Source organism: Eretmochelys imbricata, chromosome 9 (genome assembly GCF_965152235.1).
Source record: "Eretmochelys imbricata isolate rEreImb1 chromosome 9, rEreImb1.hap1, whole genome shotgun sequence".
NCBI classification, from domain to species: domain Eukaryota; kingdom Metazoa; phylum Chordata; order Testudines; family Cheloniidae; genus Eretmochelys; species Eretmochelys imbricata.
The window spans coordinates 37,970,413-37,984,884 of NC_135580.1; the positions used below are offsets into that span (position 1 = coordinate 37,970,413).

General features: G+C 41.5%; 1 protein-coding gene across 1 annotated transcript in view; it reads left to right on the forward strand.

The window, feature by feature from the left end:
- The first annotated feature begins 12,876 nt into the window (after positions 1–12,876).
- Positions 12,877–14,472, forward strand: part of EPHA4 (EPH receptor A4) — a 119,384-nt gene continuing 117,788 nt past the window's right edge. The window contains exon 1 of the mRNA XM_077825787.1: positions 12,877–12,967. Within this exon, the coding sequence (XP_077681913.1) occupies positions 12,877–12,967 (91 nt within the window). The remainder of the gene's footprint in view (positions 12,968–14,472) is intronic.

The following is a 14,472-nucleotide window of genomic DNA, read 5'->3' on the forward strand; positions in this document are numbered from 1 at the left end:
GTTTACAGCCCAGGGAGAAGATGATGCTGAGTGGCCTGAAGGTGTCTACTACGAAGGGAAATGTGCTGGTGGTGTGGAAGAGGTGAACCTCTCCATGACCCTTGGGCGTATGCAGCGACAGCAGATCCAGGAGCTGTGCACTAGCTACGCGCCAACGTTCTCAGCCACCCCAGGACTGACTGAACGGGCATACCACTCCATTGACACAGGTAATGCTCACCCGATTAGAGTCCAACCTTACCGGGTGTCTCCTCAAGCTAAAACTGCTATAGAACGGGAGATCCAGGATATGTTACAGATGGGTGTAATCCGCCCCTCTGAAAGTGCATGGGCATCTCCAGTGGTTCTAGTTCCCAAACCAGATGGGGAAATACGTTTTTGCGTGGACTACCATAAGCTAAATGCTGTAACTCGCCCAGACAACTATCCAATGCCACGCACAGATGAACTGTTAGAGAAACTGGGACGGGCCCAGTTCATCTCTACCTTGGACTTAACAAAGGGGTACTGGCAGGTACCGCTAGATGAATCTGCCAAGGAAAGGTCAGCCTTCATCACACATCTCGGGCTGTATGAATTTAATGTACTCCCTTTCGGGCTGCGAAATGCACCCGCCACTTTCCAAAGACTTGTAGATGGTCTCCTAGCGGGATTAGGAGAATATGCAGTTGCCTACCTTGACGACGTGGCCATATTTTCGGATTCCTGGGCAGACCACCTGGAACATCTACAAAAAGTCCTTGAGCGCATAAGGGAGGCAGGACTAACTGTTAAGGCTAAGAAGTGTCAAATAGGCCTAAACAGAGTGACTTACCTTGGACACCAGGTGGGTCAAGGAACTATCAGCCCCCTACAGGCCAAAGTGGATGCTATCCAAAAGTGGCCTGTCCCAAAGTCAAAGAAACAGGTTCAATCCTTCTTAGGCTTGGCCGGTTATTACAGACGATTTGTACCGCACTACAGCCAAATCGCTGCCCCACTGACAGACCTAACCAAAAACAAACAGCCAAATGCTGTTCAGTGGACCGGAAAGTGTCAGAAGGCCTTTAACAAGCTTAAAGCAACACTCATGTCTGACCCTGTACTAAGGGCCCCAGACTTTGACAAACCGTTCCTAGTAACCACAGATGCATCCGAGCGTGGTGTGGGAGCAGTTTTAATGCAAAAAGGACCTGATCAAGAATTCCACCCTGTAGTGTTTCTCAGCAAAAAACTGTCTGAGAGGGAAAGCAACTGGTCAGTCACTGAAAAAGAATGTTATGCCATTGTCTACGCTCTGGAAAAGCTACGCCCATATGTTTGGGGACGGCGTTTCCACCTGCAAACCGACCATGCTGCACTAAAATGGCTTCACACCGTCAAAGAAACTAACAAAAAGCTTCTTCGGTGGAGTTTAGCTCTCCAAGATTTTGATTTCGACATCCAACACATCTCAGGAGCTTCTAACAAAGTGGCTGATGCACTCTCCCGTGAAAGTTTCCCAGAATCAACTGGTTAAAATCGTCCTTAAGATGTGGAAAATATTGTTAGTCTTTATGTACTTGGTAGTATATTTAGAGATGCATGTGTCTTATTAACTCTGTTTTTCCTAGAGCTCCAGGAAGAAATCCCAGCCAGTGTTTCACCCTAGCTGAGATTTGGGGGGCGTGTCATAAATATAAGGGGAAGGGTAAACACCTTTGAAATTCCTCCTGGCCAGGGGAAAGCTCCTCTCACCTGTAAAGGGTTAAGAAGCTAAAGGTAACCTCGCTGGCACCTGACCAAAATGACCAATGAGGAGACAAGATACTTTCAAAAGCTGGGAGGAGGGAGAGAAACAAAGGGTCTGGGTCTGTCTGTGTGCTGCTTTTGCCAGGGACAGAACAGGAATGGAGTCTTAGAACTTTTAGTAAGTAATCTAGCTAGGTATGTGTTAGGTTATGATTTCTTTAAATGGCTGAGAAAAGAATTGTGCTGAATAGAATAACTATTTCTGTCTGTGTATCTTTTTTGTAACTTAAGGTTTTGCCTAGAGGGGTTCTCTATGTTTTCTAATCTAATTACCCTGTAAGATATCTACCATCCTGATTTTACAGGGGGGATTTCTTCATTTCTATTTACTTCTATTTTCTATTAAAAGTCTTCTTGTAAAAGACTGAATGTTTTTTCATTGTTCTCAGATCCAAGGGTTTGGGTCTGTGGTCACCTATGCAAATTGGTGAGGCTTTTTATCCAACATTTCCCAGGAAAGGGGGGGTGCAAGTGTTGGGAGGATTGTTCATTGTTCTTAAGATCCAAGGGTCTGGGTCTGTAGTCACCTAGGCAAATTGGTGAGGCTTTTTACCAAACCTTGTCCAGGAAGTGGGGTGCAGGGTTTTGGGAAGTATTTTGGGGGGAAAGACGCGTCCAAACAGCTCTTCCCCAGTAACCAGTATTAGTTTGGTGGTGGTAGCGGCCATTCCAAGGACCACGGGTGGAATACTTTGTACCTTGGGGAAGTTTTGACTTAAGCTGGTAAAGATAAGCTTAGGAGGTTTTTCATGCAGGTCCCCACATCTGTACCCTAGAGTTCAGAGTGGGGGAGGAACCTTGACAGCTATAGAGAACATTCAAGTAAAATATGCGTGTACACACACACACACTCTCTCTCTCTCCCTCCATCCAGTGGTCACACTTAAAAACAAGCCAATTTTCTCTTTGATAACTAACTTGGTATCTGCAATATTTTCTACAACAAGGATTGGGAAATAAAGCGAATGTTGCAGGTTCTGAGGTAAGTTTATCTAAGGCAAAATTAGTATGTTTTTAAGAGCAACCATTGTATATAGCAATTTCCAGTACAAGATCTAAAGTGCCTTACAGACGTGACTGAATTAAGCCTAACTTCTAGGAGGAAAGTATCCCCTGTTTAGAGATGAGGCATGTTTAGTTTAAGACCAAAAGTTTTAAACGTAGGTGCGTAAAGTTAAGTGCCTTAATTCATACAGAGGCATCTAAATGTGTTGCCTGATTTTCAAAGGTGTTGAGCTCTCCGCTGTCTTGAAGTTTAGCATCTCTGAAAATCAGGCTATTTACTTACAGATTTTGGTGACAAATGCCAAGTTTCAAAGTTTTAGCCTTAGGCCAAACTTTCAAAAGTGATTAGTGATTTTTGATGTTTCAGTTCTCAGATGCTTGACTTGAGACATTGTTAGAGATCTGATTTTCTGAAGGCATGTGTTCTATTATTTCTGAAAATCAGGACCATTTAAGGCATCTAAAGTTGGATGTCTAAACAATGAGAGACCCAAAATCTCTAGTCAAGTTTGAAAATCTCAGTGTAAGTGACTTGTCTAAGGTACCACAGGAAGTTTGTGGCAGATCTGGGTAGAGAAATCCTTGGCTTCCAAAATGCAGTTCCAGGCTCTAACTACTAAAACATCTTTGCCTTACCCTCTGAATACAAATCCCTCTTACATATCTGGAAAATTTTCAGAGATCCTTTCTCCTTTCTAGAAGGCAAATACTAATGTTATATACTTAGCCTAAAGGGAAGGTTGGGACCATTTTCCCACAGTTATACAAAAATCCACATCATATGTAAGTAAGGAGTATTTAATATTTTATTCTAAATACACTACAGAAATACTTGGTTTTCATCCACATGTTTGCAAATATTTCATTCATGACAGTGGGATAGTCTATCTCAGATAGAATGGTTTAATCTGCATTCATTAGGATTTACACTCCTTTAGGAATGACAGAAATCTCCAGTGCTCTGTAGGGAGCCTGTCTGGGGTGTGGTTTGATTTGTGCTGTCATTGCACAAATGATCTCCATGAAGATTTCTGTCTCAAAATACACTGAATAAACACAAATTAGAGCTCTGCAGCTCACAAATTTGTCACTCTTTTCCTTACATGTTTTACCAAAAAGATAACTCATAGAAAGGCAATTTCACTGTCTATCAATAGAGGTTTATATGGAATGTCTGCTGGTTTAGTAACACTAGTGCTTTATTCTTTTTCTTTTTAGAATTCTTGGCGTAAATAATGCAAGAAAAAACTGAAATCTCAATCTGAAAACAAATCTGAAAACCGGATATCGCAGTAATATTAATTGCAAATGTATTTTTCTCCAGATGGATGATCCAATTCTGCTCCCCCTCCCCCATTTAGGTTTAGTAAATAATCAAATTGCTCTCGGAGTAAGATGTAGCTTTGCCTGAGCAAGAGAGGCAGGGTCTGGCCCAGAGTTCTTAAAAGATTTACATAATCTTATTCTTGAAAGGAGAAGATAAACTGTCAGACTAAACCCTGTATTTCTCATGGCAGAATGTGATCTTCTGATTTTAAAAGAATAATTGTTCACATGCAGTTTGCAACTCTGTGTTTTTACCCTTCAGTCTGAATTTAATTGACATGTCTAAATTTGCTGGAAACAGACTTTGTATGATTTTGCACAGCTATTTCACTTACATTTGTTTTTTGTTACTTGTGTGTACTCTTTGCCAAACACTCCCAGGAATTCTCATTCGGAGCTTGATTGTGTAACTGTTACCCATCTAGGTGAGCCCTTAATCACATGAGTATTTTATTTATGCCAATAGGACTGCTCACCTGAATAAGAGCTTGCCAACATGAGTAAGGATTGCACAACTGAGTCCTAAATCTTCATCGGAATAACTCAATTTCATGAAGGCTGCTTATAATCCCAAATGATAATAAATTAGAAAGAAGTAAAATGGCTATAGATTGACAATATGAAGCCAATGACATTCCAAAAGCATTTTGGAATAATTAAGGTCTCTTTAACCTCAAAAACTTTAAATAACCTTTAAATCAAATGTCTGCACAAACATTTCTCATTGCCAAGCATCTGTGCCAGCACTGCGAACAACCTCCAGGGTTATAAAGTTATTTGCAAAGGTTTAGTGGTCACACCTCTACATCAAAAAGCTTCAGATTGCCTTTTGCCTGTCGGTATTAACAAGGCTGATTGCAATAATGAACAGTGCTTCCAGACATCTAGCAGAAATGGGCTCTTATATTTATTATTTTTGATTTGGTTATTATATGAAAAGCTAGAATACCAGACTTGACATTCTGGTATACAATTTTTTTCTCTGATAGATCTGTATCTCTTTTCACTTTTTCCCTAACCATCTTATCAGTGTCTATCAGTGTGTGTGTGTGTGTGTTTATATATATATATATATATATATATATATAAAGAAAAAAGTACATCAAAAATATAGCTGTCTTCATAAATATTTTTAGATGACCCAATTTTCTTTCTAGGATCTGACAGTGGTATATTATAAATTTCACTCTAACACTGAGATTTGAAGAGTATTATAAATAGCAGGGTAGCAACTAGTGCTTCTATTGTTATTGTTAAAATCCTGTTACATTTCATTTATGGTTCTTATCTATTTATGCACTGATCTAGAGACTAGTGCTGATCAGAAAAGAAAGCAAAACTACTATCTGTCCTCAGTTTGTCACATGTGCCTTGTAATAACAATCATAATGTCAGATTTTCTGCAATACAAATGAAGACTATCACCAATAAAAATAATAAAAGAACCCTAAACAACCAGAAATGCCTAAGTCTGACTCCATGCTATGATTTTTAGCTATGTGGATTCTAAAATGAGCTAACGGCCTGAACCTGTTCCCATTGAGGTCAATGGCAAAACTCCTGTTCACCTCAATAAGGATCAGTCCCCTAGCTTGCCTTTTACAGAACTAAACTATTATCCATATGTAGATGTTCACTTAGCACAACTTTATATAATGAGGAGTAAAATCTTACTCATAACAAATAAAGAAGGCAACAGTTATTCTCACATTACTAGTAATAAATTTCCTCAAGTAATTTATCAGCATATATATGAATACTCACAAGTCAGTTAAGAATCTGTAAATCCAAGAAGTGAAAGCTTAGGCACATCTGAAGACTTGTACTGGGAAGGAAACTATAGCAATTCTCTGGTGACTAGTCTGGTAAAGGTCCATCTTTTGTGCATTATTCCTTTTGACAACTAGACTATGAGTGCTAAACTTCCTAGTGTGATTTTACACTCCATTCCAAATAGCTGTGTAGGGCTTAAGGTGTGTGGGAGTTCAGTAAAGGGGCTTGCATTTTTGTGGGAAAGCACTTTTCAGAGAAGCTGGGTGATTTTTTCCTCCAGATTGTGGAACTGCATACTAAAGGAAGAGCTTGTGTTTCCTTTTTTCCTTTTTCCATCTAAATGTTGTGCTGGGCCTCAGGAGGCCAGTGAACACACAAAACCACCTACTGAGGCTGTCACTTGACTGACAGCAAAAAGCTTCTGGGGAGATGGACGGACATGAGTAGGTGGACATGGAAAAATAAAGGACTGAAAAGATTAAATAAAAAAGACCAGAATGCTAGTACTAAAGCACAGCTCTTTACTGGTCTCTAATGCATTCATGGTTATTGTAATTGTTAGATACATCCGTGTCATGTAAAATAACTCAACAAATATGAATTAGTTTTAATGTCAAGTTAACGTCAAATGTTTAACAAGAAATACACTAACTGCAAAAATATATTTAAGACCAACCTTATATGTAAATGCCCAAATATCTTAATTATATAGTCTGAGAATATTTTGGAATATTGTAATAAGTGAGAAAAAGTAATATAAAATATAAATAAAAAGTATACTATAAAAATAAAAAGCATAATATAAAAGTAATATAATGGGTAAAAATATTTTTAATTGAGTCTTTCAAAAACCAAAATCATCTTGAAATGTGTTCTTTGGGTATGTGCCTGTGCATCGATGTTTGTTGATTTCTAGACTTATAAACTCTTCTAAATACTTCAGTCACGGTCAACCACTATGAAATAGACATGACCAAACATTTAACACAGCACCATAATTATTACAACATGTGCTTCTAGTAAAAGTGGTTTCAAAAGTTTTGAATGTGAATAATAACACATAATAAGACATATAGAGCAAAGCTGGCTATCCTTTGCTAAGTTGCACTAAATTGGCTATCTAAATTATATAAACTTGATTATGGTGCAAACATGATTAGTCCCCATCAAAGTTGAATCACTTCTGATAGTGGGTCACAATAATATAACTAGGCAGGTTGACAACAGAGCAGATTGCTCTGTTAATAGGCAGTTTAAAAAAAAAGTAACAGATCCCAATTTCTGTAACAAAATGTTAAAGGCTAAATTCTGAGATTTTCCTTGTAATCTGGAGTTAATTTGGTATAATGTAACTGAGAGCAGAATTTGGTCTAAATATCAATTACACACGGTAGAGCTAAGATGAGTGTAGAGTTGTCATAAAAGATACAAAGCAAGGAAATTGTGATTATCTTGGCAGGGATGTTTAAGAAAGTTTACTTAGAACCAAAATATTGATGGTAGGGGACAGTATGGTGGGGTTTTGGTAGAATTGTGCATTTTTAGTGTATTCCATTTACAGTCCCTTTTTGCATTGTCTGTGGTGATTTTATGTGGAAACCCTTTATCCTAATAAATGAAAATGATCCTAATACAATAAAATAATTTTTAAAATTATTTAAAAATATTGTGTAGCTCAGACTGATTTCTCTGACATTACCACAGAGGTCTGTGTTTTGTTAAGAGAAAGGGAGGCGTTTTTCCTGAATGTTTCATTACTGCCATAAAGTTTCCATTGACCTAGAGTGGATCTGTTGGATGTCTCTGAGGTATGGAAATAGAAATAGTAAGACTGCTTTAATTAATCATTGGCTTAATTTTTGTATAAATAGCCAAAAAGGAGATAAGCTCCGCCTCTCCCCACACATTAGGCCAAGAAACCTTATAGATAATTAAGCTCTGGAAGTACAACATTTTAAAAGCTGCATTTGCTTTGCAAGGACTATTTTCAAAGTTCCATTATCTGAACAGCCACTTAAAGGATTTATTTTCTACTGCAAGAATGAAGTATACTAGCTATCAGAGTTATCTTTAGGATACTGCTAGTGATGGATGTCCAAAATAAATGTTTGGCAGGAAACGTTCCCGCTCAAATCCTGACTATAGCAACCAAATTACAAAAACAACATTAACACACTTTAAAAATATATATATTAGCCATTTAAAAATCTTGACAAAAGTTATACTAAGGTTTCAGAGTAACAGCCGTGTTAGTCTGTATTCACAAAAAGAAAAGGAGTACTTGTGGCACCTTAGAGACTAACCAAATTATTTGAGCATAAGCTTTCGTGAGCTTATGCTCAAATAATTTGGTTAGTCTCTAAGGTGCTACAAGTTATACTAACTGGATCCTAAGAAACAAAAACAAAACATAACCACAACTTAGTCTCTGTCTTTGGATGCATAAAGTTATATTAAAATATTGTTTACAATTTTTTTTTTAGTTACTTGCATTTGGAAAATGTAGATCTGTTTAATCATAAACCAGTTGATTCTTATTATGTTTCTGTCTTGTGTTTACAAAATAATCTTAGTCACACTTCAAAATCAACAGCTGTAGTTTTCTGAACAATCTTGCATCTATTGGCCTTCATTGAATAAACTAGAGCTAATACTCACAGCAATAATTCATTTTACATCACTCAACAAATATTTTTAAAGGTCTAGATTTGAGCCATCAAGTCAAGACATGTGACTGAAGATATTAAGGACCTGATCCTGCACGCTTATTCCAACAAATCTCCGGCAGAGAGAATCAAACTCTGAGCCAATTTTGCATTTGACGTGTGCCCAAAATTCCTATTAAATTCAAAGGAAGTTTTGAAGGTACAAGTGATCAGGACTAGAGCTGAAATCCTGGAGACACAGAAGTCAGTGGGAATTTTGCCATTGACTTTAATGGGGACAGGATTTCATCACACATTTCTTGTCTTTGGTTCTTCCCATTAGACTTAACTATTACAGCTTTTGTGGGGCCCGATCGTGCCAAGATTTAATACTATGCACAGTGATTATTGTGCTAAGTAGACTCACTGAAAACTTGAGATGTAGGATCATCTGTTGCTGCTATGCTGTATTAGCAGAAAGGACTATAATAGGCCAGATTCTTCATTCCATATGCAGCAAAACTCTCATTAACCCCCAATATCAGCAATACCTTGATGCATAAGGTGAGTTAAGGATGGACTGCCAATCCCTATCAAGCCTAAACTAAACCTTAAATATTTTAATTATTTCTTTAGGCTGCAATTCTGCAAAGAGACTGAGCATTCCAAAACCATTTGCTTTCAATACAAAGAAAGGGTGGTTAGTATCCAGCAGCTGCAGGGCCTTAATTAGCTAGTGTTTGCAATGCATTTTAAAGAAGAAAAGCAATATATATGCACCAATTATTGTTATTATTAATTATTATTCTTATATTTATTATTTATCACACAATCAGTGATTAATCACAGGTTTATACATATAAGGATTTAGTAACATTTTGCAAGCTATCACACTGGAATAAGTCATTCTGAGGTTTTTCTTTTATTCTCTTTTAAAAGGAAGGAAATATTCCCACTGTAAAGCAGAAGTTCAGACCGTTTTAAATTATATATACTTTTAAAGAGCATTGTTTACCATAGTGACACTGGCTAATAAACCAAACACCAAGGGATCTTTAAAAGCATGGGCTCATTGTAAATGTGCATTTAGAGATTTTTAAAAACTCTCCTGTCTGAGATTTTTCCAAGCAGTGCAGGGGTTCAGCCACAGATCTCCCATTAAAATTAAAATCCCCTGCACTGCTTTGAAAATGTCAACACATTCTATTTTTACCCACTGACAGAGGCTCTGAATCTCTGCTTTAAATATAAATAAATAAATAAAGGTGGGTATACGTGTGTGTGTCTGTACCTGTGAATCTCGTTAACCAAATGGTCCATAATATTCAGAGAATGAACAAAAACTTGATTTTTTTTCCTACAGACCATAACACCTTCAAAAGAGCTGTTACATTTGCCCTTCCAGTGAGTGTTTACAGACTCTTGGTTCTGCAGATTATTTGTCTGAGGCAGGGGCTATTTTTTTCTTTTTAAAGTCACTGCATGTAACTGAGAAGGACGCACTGATTCGAGGCAGCTGCAATGGGAAAGGTTTTGTTTAATATTCAGCATGCATATTCCAAAGGAGTGGGAAAAAGTCATATTACTACAGTTTCATTGCTTTTTTTTTTTAAAACTCCCACAGGCTGCTGTCCATGTGCATTAAAAAATGATTGGATTTACATCTTTGCGGAAAACTGAGGGCCTCATCCTCAGGGAACATTTCTGTTGGTGTGCAGGATCCAGCCTTGCGTTCATAAATGACACATGGTAATTGCTTTACATTTGTTTATTACATGTGTTTCACCAGAATCATTTGAAGGGGGGAAAGAGCAGGTGGTGATGGCATAGCGTTGTTTGGAAAATACCTGCCATTTGGTGCAATCTAGCACATTCTGAAGTGTGTGGGGGTGCTGGAGGGAGGAGAGAAGCCTCAGACATACCTTTGCTGAGCAAAGGAATAAAATTAATCTGTGGCAGGGTCCAGGGATAATTTAGCAGCACCCAGAGATCAGAATGAACTTCCCCAGCAGCAGAGAAAGGCATCATCCACCCCTCTTCCCCTTTCAGTTAGAACACTGTGTTTGTTCATAAAGACCCAGATTCTGGTACACACTGGGCTGAGGCCCTCTTAAAATGCCAGTTAAGGCAATCCCGCTTGTTATTTATTTTTAATTATAAGAGGAGAAAACACCAGCTGAAAACTGTATATTTCAGCTGCATTTACTTGTAAATGTTAACAGCTAATATTTGATTTTTTTTCACCTCTACTTTTTGTTACCATCGTCTTCTCCCCCTAGGAAAAAATGAGCCGAAATAGTCCAACCCACTTTTCCACCTCGCAGCCTACAGAGGCTGTAACTGGTGAGCTGTTAGCTTCTGGCAATAATGAAGGATAAGGAAATAATAAGGGTTGATCATAACTGATAACCTCGACAGTCCCTTTACCAGATCAGCAGTAGCAGGCACGAAAGCCTCCCTCGCTTTCAGAACTATCCCACATTTTGTTATTACAACACTTTGGGGGGAAAATCAGCTAATTTTATATAGTGTGAGTTTTTCAACATACCTTTTCCCCTGATAAAATCACCCCTTCCACATTAACCTTTTGCAGCATTAAAAAAGTGCAGGGAACGAGTGAACGTGCTGCACATATTATGCAACCGTTCATTTCTAGGCACCAGAAAATGATTTGGGTGCAAGGACCTTAAAAAAAGAATCCCCATCCTTTGACTTGTCACGTTGACGTCTTTGTCTGGGTTCCCTGCTATCCCTCAATCCACGAGATGGTGCTGTTGGTTTATGATGAGAAACTCTTCGCGGGTGAATGAGACCAGCGCTTTCCTGAGAAGCCAGTCCTGAGCTTGGAGGACTGGGGAGGAAATCCCGACACCAGTCCATGCACTAAGGGGAAAACAAGCAAAAGGGCAAGAAACTGCCAACTTTTTTCCTCGTCCTGATTAGACGAGGATGCTCCAGAATAATATACATGAAAGGGCATGTCCTCGCCTGCCAACTATCAGCTCAGCTATTCAGTGAAGCTAATACACTCCTTAACTTAAAAGGAATAAAATGTGTGTGTGTGTGTGAGAGAGAGAGTGACAGACAGTTATTTGCAAATATCACAGGAAAAAGCACACTCTGCCCTGGCTTCCGAGGCATGACACTATTTTTTTGCAATGTGCATTAGCAATAGGGTTAGAGCTCACTGATCATCCTCCCCCGAGCAAAAGAAATGGGTTTGGATGTTGCAGATACTGACGGCTTTGCGAGGAATCGCTGCGGGTGGATAGGATACGCTGCACCCTTCTCTTCGATTTTTCTATTTGAGTATCCTCCAAGGAAATCGCTGGAAACAAGATAAGTAGCGCGACTTTGAGGAGTTGTTAGCTTCAGGGAATTCTCATTTCTCAATCCCCTACTGTTAATGACAACCTGCACACTTCCTCCCCCTTTCTCATTTGTAGTTCGTCACACTTTGAATCCCTTTTCTTTTCGTTGGCTTTGAGGCAGAACGTGCAAACAAAATCTGTGTGTGCTGACATTTTTGCTGGATTAATGGAGACAGATCAAATATTTTACCTGTCACTAGACGCTCAAGAAAGTAGCGGGGGTTTTATTTTTGTTCGTTTGTTTTGCTTCCCAAGGAAGAGATACTTATTCCGTCTTGGAGCAAGTTACTTGTGTGTGTGTAAGGAGAATTGGCGGCTGGGGGAAATCGCATGAAATTAACAGCTAACCGCTACAAAACAAAAATTCGATATACCCCTTTTGTACATCACTTCCCCTCCCAAATGTTTGCTAAACAAAATGCAGTCCAGAATAATACAGATCCAGCTCCTTTCGCGCCCATTTGCTAAGGAGTTTTGCTCTTGGGTTGAAAAGGTTTTTTCCTTAAACACACACACACCTCCCCCCCCCAAAAAAACTCAGCCCATTAATTTTAGGGCAAATTTACTTGTGTCCGGCGATCGCTTGTTAGCGCTTAAAGCTCAGGAGAGGCAGGGGCTTAGCATCATCGTAGCCACCTCTCCATCTGCCAAACCGCAGACAAGAGCCTTCAGCCACACTGTGAGTAGGACACTGCTGCCTGGAGGGTGGCACAGACCCCGCGCAAACCTATCGCCCCGTGCGGAGGAGCCCGGCCAAGGAAGCAGGTGGGGGCGGGGCCAAGTGGGGAAGGGGGGCGTGTTTGGGCGGCAAGGTGGGGTTTGAGCTGCCATGAGCTACTCCGACTGGCGAATAGGGTTGATGGACGGGCAGACGTCAGCCGCCCGCCCCGCCCCCTTGGCAATGTCTACAGCTTGCTGGCCTCCCCATTGAAGCATTTATTCCACTGGGATAGAAGCGGCTGGAGCGGCGCTGGCACGGGCGAGCCATGGCTGGGATTGTCTATTTCACCCTCTTCTCGCTCCTCTGGGGGATCTGCGGCGCTGTCACCGGCTCTCGGGTGTATCCGGCCAATGAAGGTAGGTGGGCAGCCGGGCTCAGGGCTGCGGGGGCCACTTGTGCCTGGGGCAGGTTGCGGCTTTGAGCAGAGTTCATCAGCGGAGGGGGGGGGGGCGCGAGCCGCTGGGACCCGGGGGCACCGCGGGCTGGGCACCCGCCCGGGCGGGGAGAGCTAGTGGGTGCAAGGTCCCCGCTGCTGCGGGGGTTGTGCGCTGGCTGCGGACTGGACTTGGTTCCCAGCAGGCTCGCTCGGCGCCTCCTCCGGAGACTTTTGTCCCAGCACCGGGCGAGGAAAGTTTTAGCCCGTCGCGGGCTGCTGCGGCGCGGGGCCCCCCGCGGCCGGACTGCCGCAGACTTGACATCTGTGCAGCCCCTTGCGTGTGGACGGGCTCCGCGTACGCGCGTGAGTGAGCCGGCCCTGGGTTCGCAGCGCAGTGCGCCCTACACTGCTCCCCTCGCCGTGCGCCCACGCACCCTGTGCCAGGGACCAGCCCCCCGTAGCTGGGACCCTCTGGATCCGAGCGGCCGAGATTGCAAATCAATGAGTGACACTAAAATGTGCCGCGCACCCAGTTTCCCTGCCCTTCATGCGCCCCCTTTCTGGGGCGGTGGGATCGCAGCGAGAACTGGGGTAATTTCTTATTGATGAGTGCTGAGAGAGAGAGACGTGGGGCATTCCCTGCCCCGGGGACGGAGGGGGCGCCGGTAGGAGGCGAAGCTGCAAGCGTGTTGCATAATCGCATGGACCCACACATGCGCTCCCTGCCACGGACCTGGGCACATCTGGCTGCAGAGGTGCTCTGAGACTTCTCTCCGAGCCGGTGCCCGCTGGAATCTCAGCTCTGCTACCACCGGCCCCCAGAGTAGAGGACTGAAGGACGAAGCCTTGTGTTAGTTAGCTGTGGATTTCATTGTCCTGTCCGCATTCCCCCTAACGCACCCTGCCTTTTTGAAAATTAAAGACCTGGAAAGAGGCTCTGTCTGTGACACAAACGTGGCTCCCAGAGTTTAAACTTGAGAGGAGAATGGAAGGAGTTGCAGATGAAAAGCCGCTGCTTAGAGCTGCTGTGGGTTACTCTGGCCTCTTCCCCTCTCCCCTTCATTTCGTGTCTCCTTTTGATTCTCCTCACGTTTCCTTTTCTCCCCCTTTCTCCCCCCCCCCCCCTTTTTGGGTAAATTGGGTTGCATTGTTCCCTTTGTCTCTCTAATCCACCTTACATTAATCCAAATGAATGTAGCCGGTTTTTCTCCAGGGGCAAAAAGAAGAATGAGGGGGAGTTTTGAGAAGGAGATAGCTACATTTAAAAATAGTTACAGGACTAAATGGCATCTTAAATCTACATCTGTCTGGAAGGAAAGACGGAAGGTTGGGAGAGGATGATTTTTAATTGAAGCTATTTAAAAAAATGCTCAAAGGTTCCACATTTGTCCTTGATGGCCATAAACAGCCAGATTAATAATCGAGCCCTTCCTTTCAAATGGGGTTTGCCACTTCATTGTTCCAGTTGGAGCTTTAATTTACAGT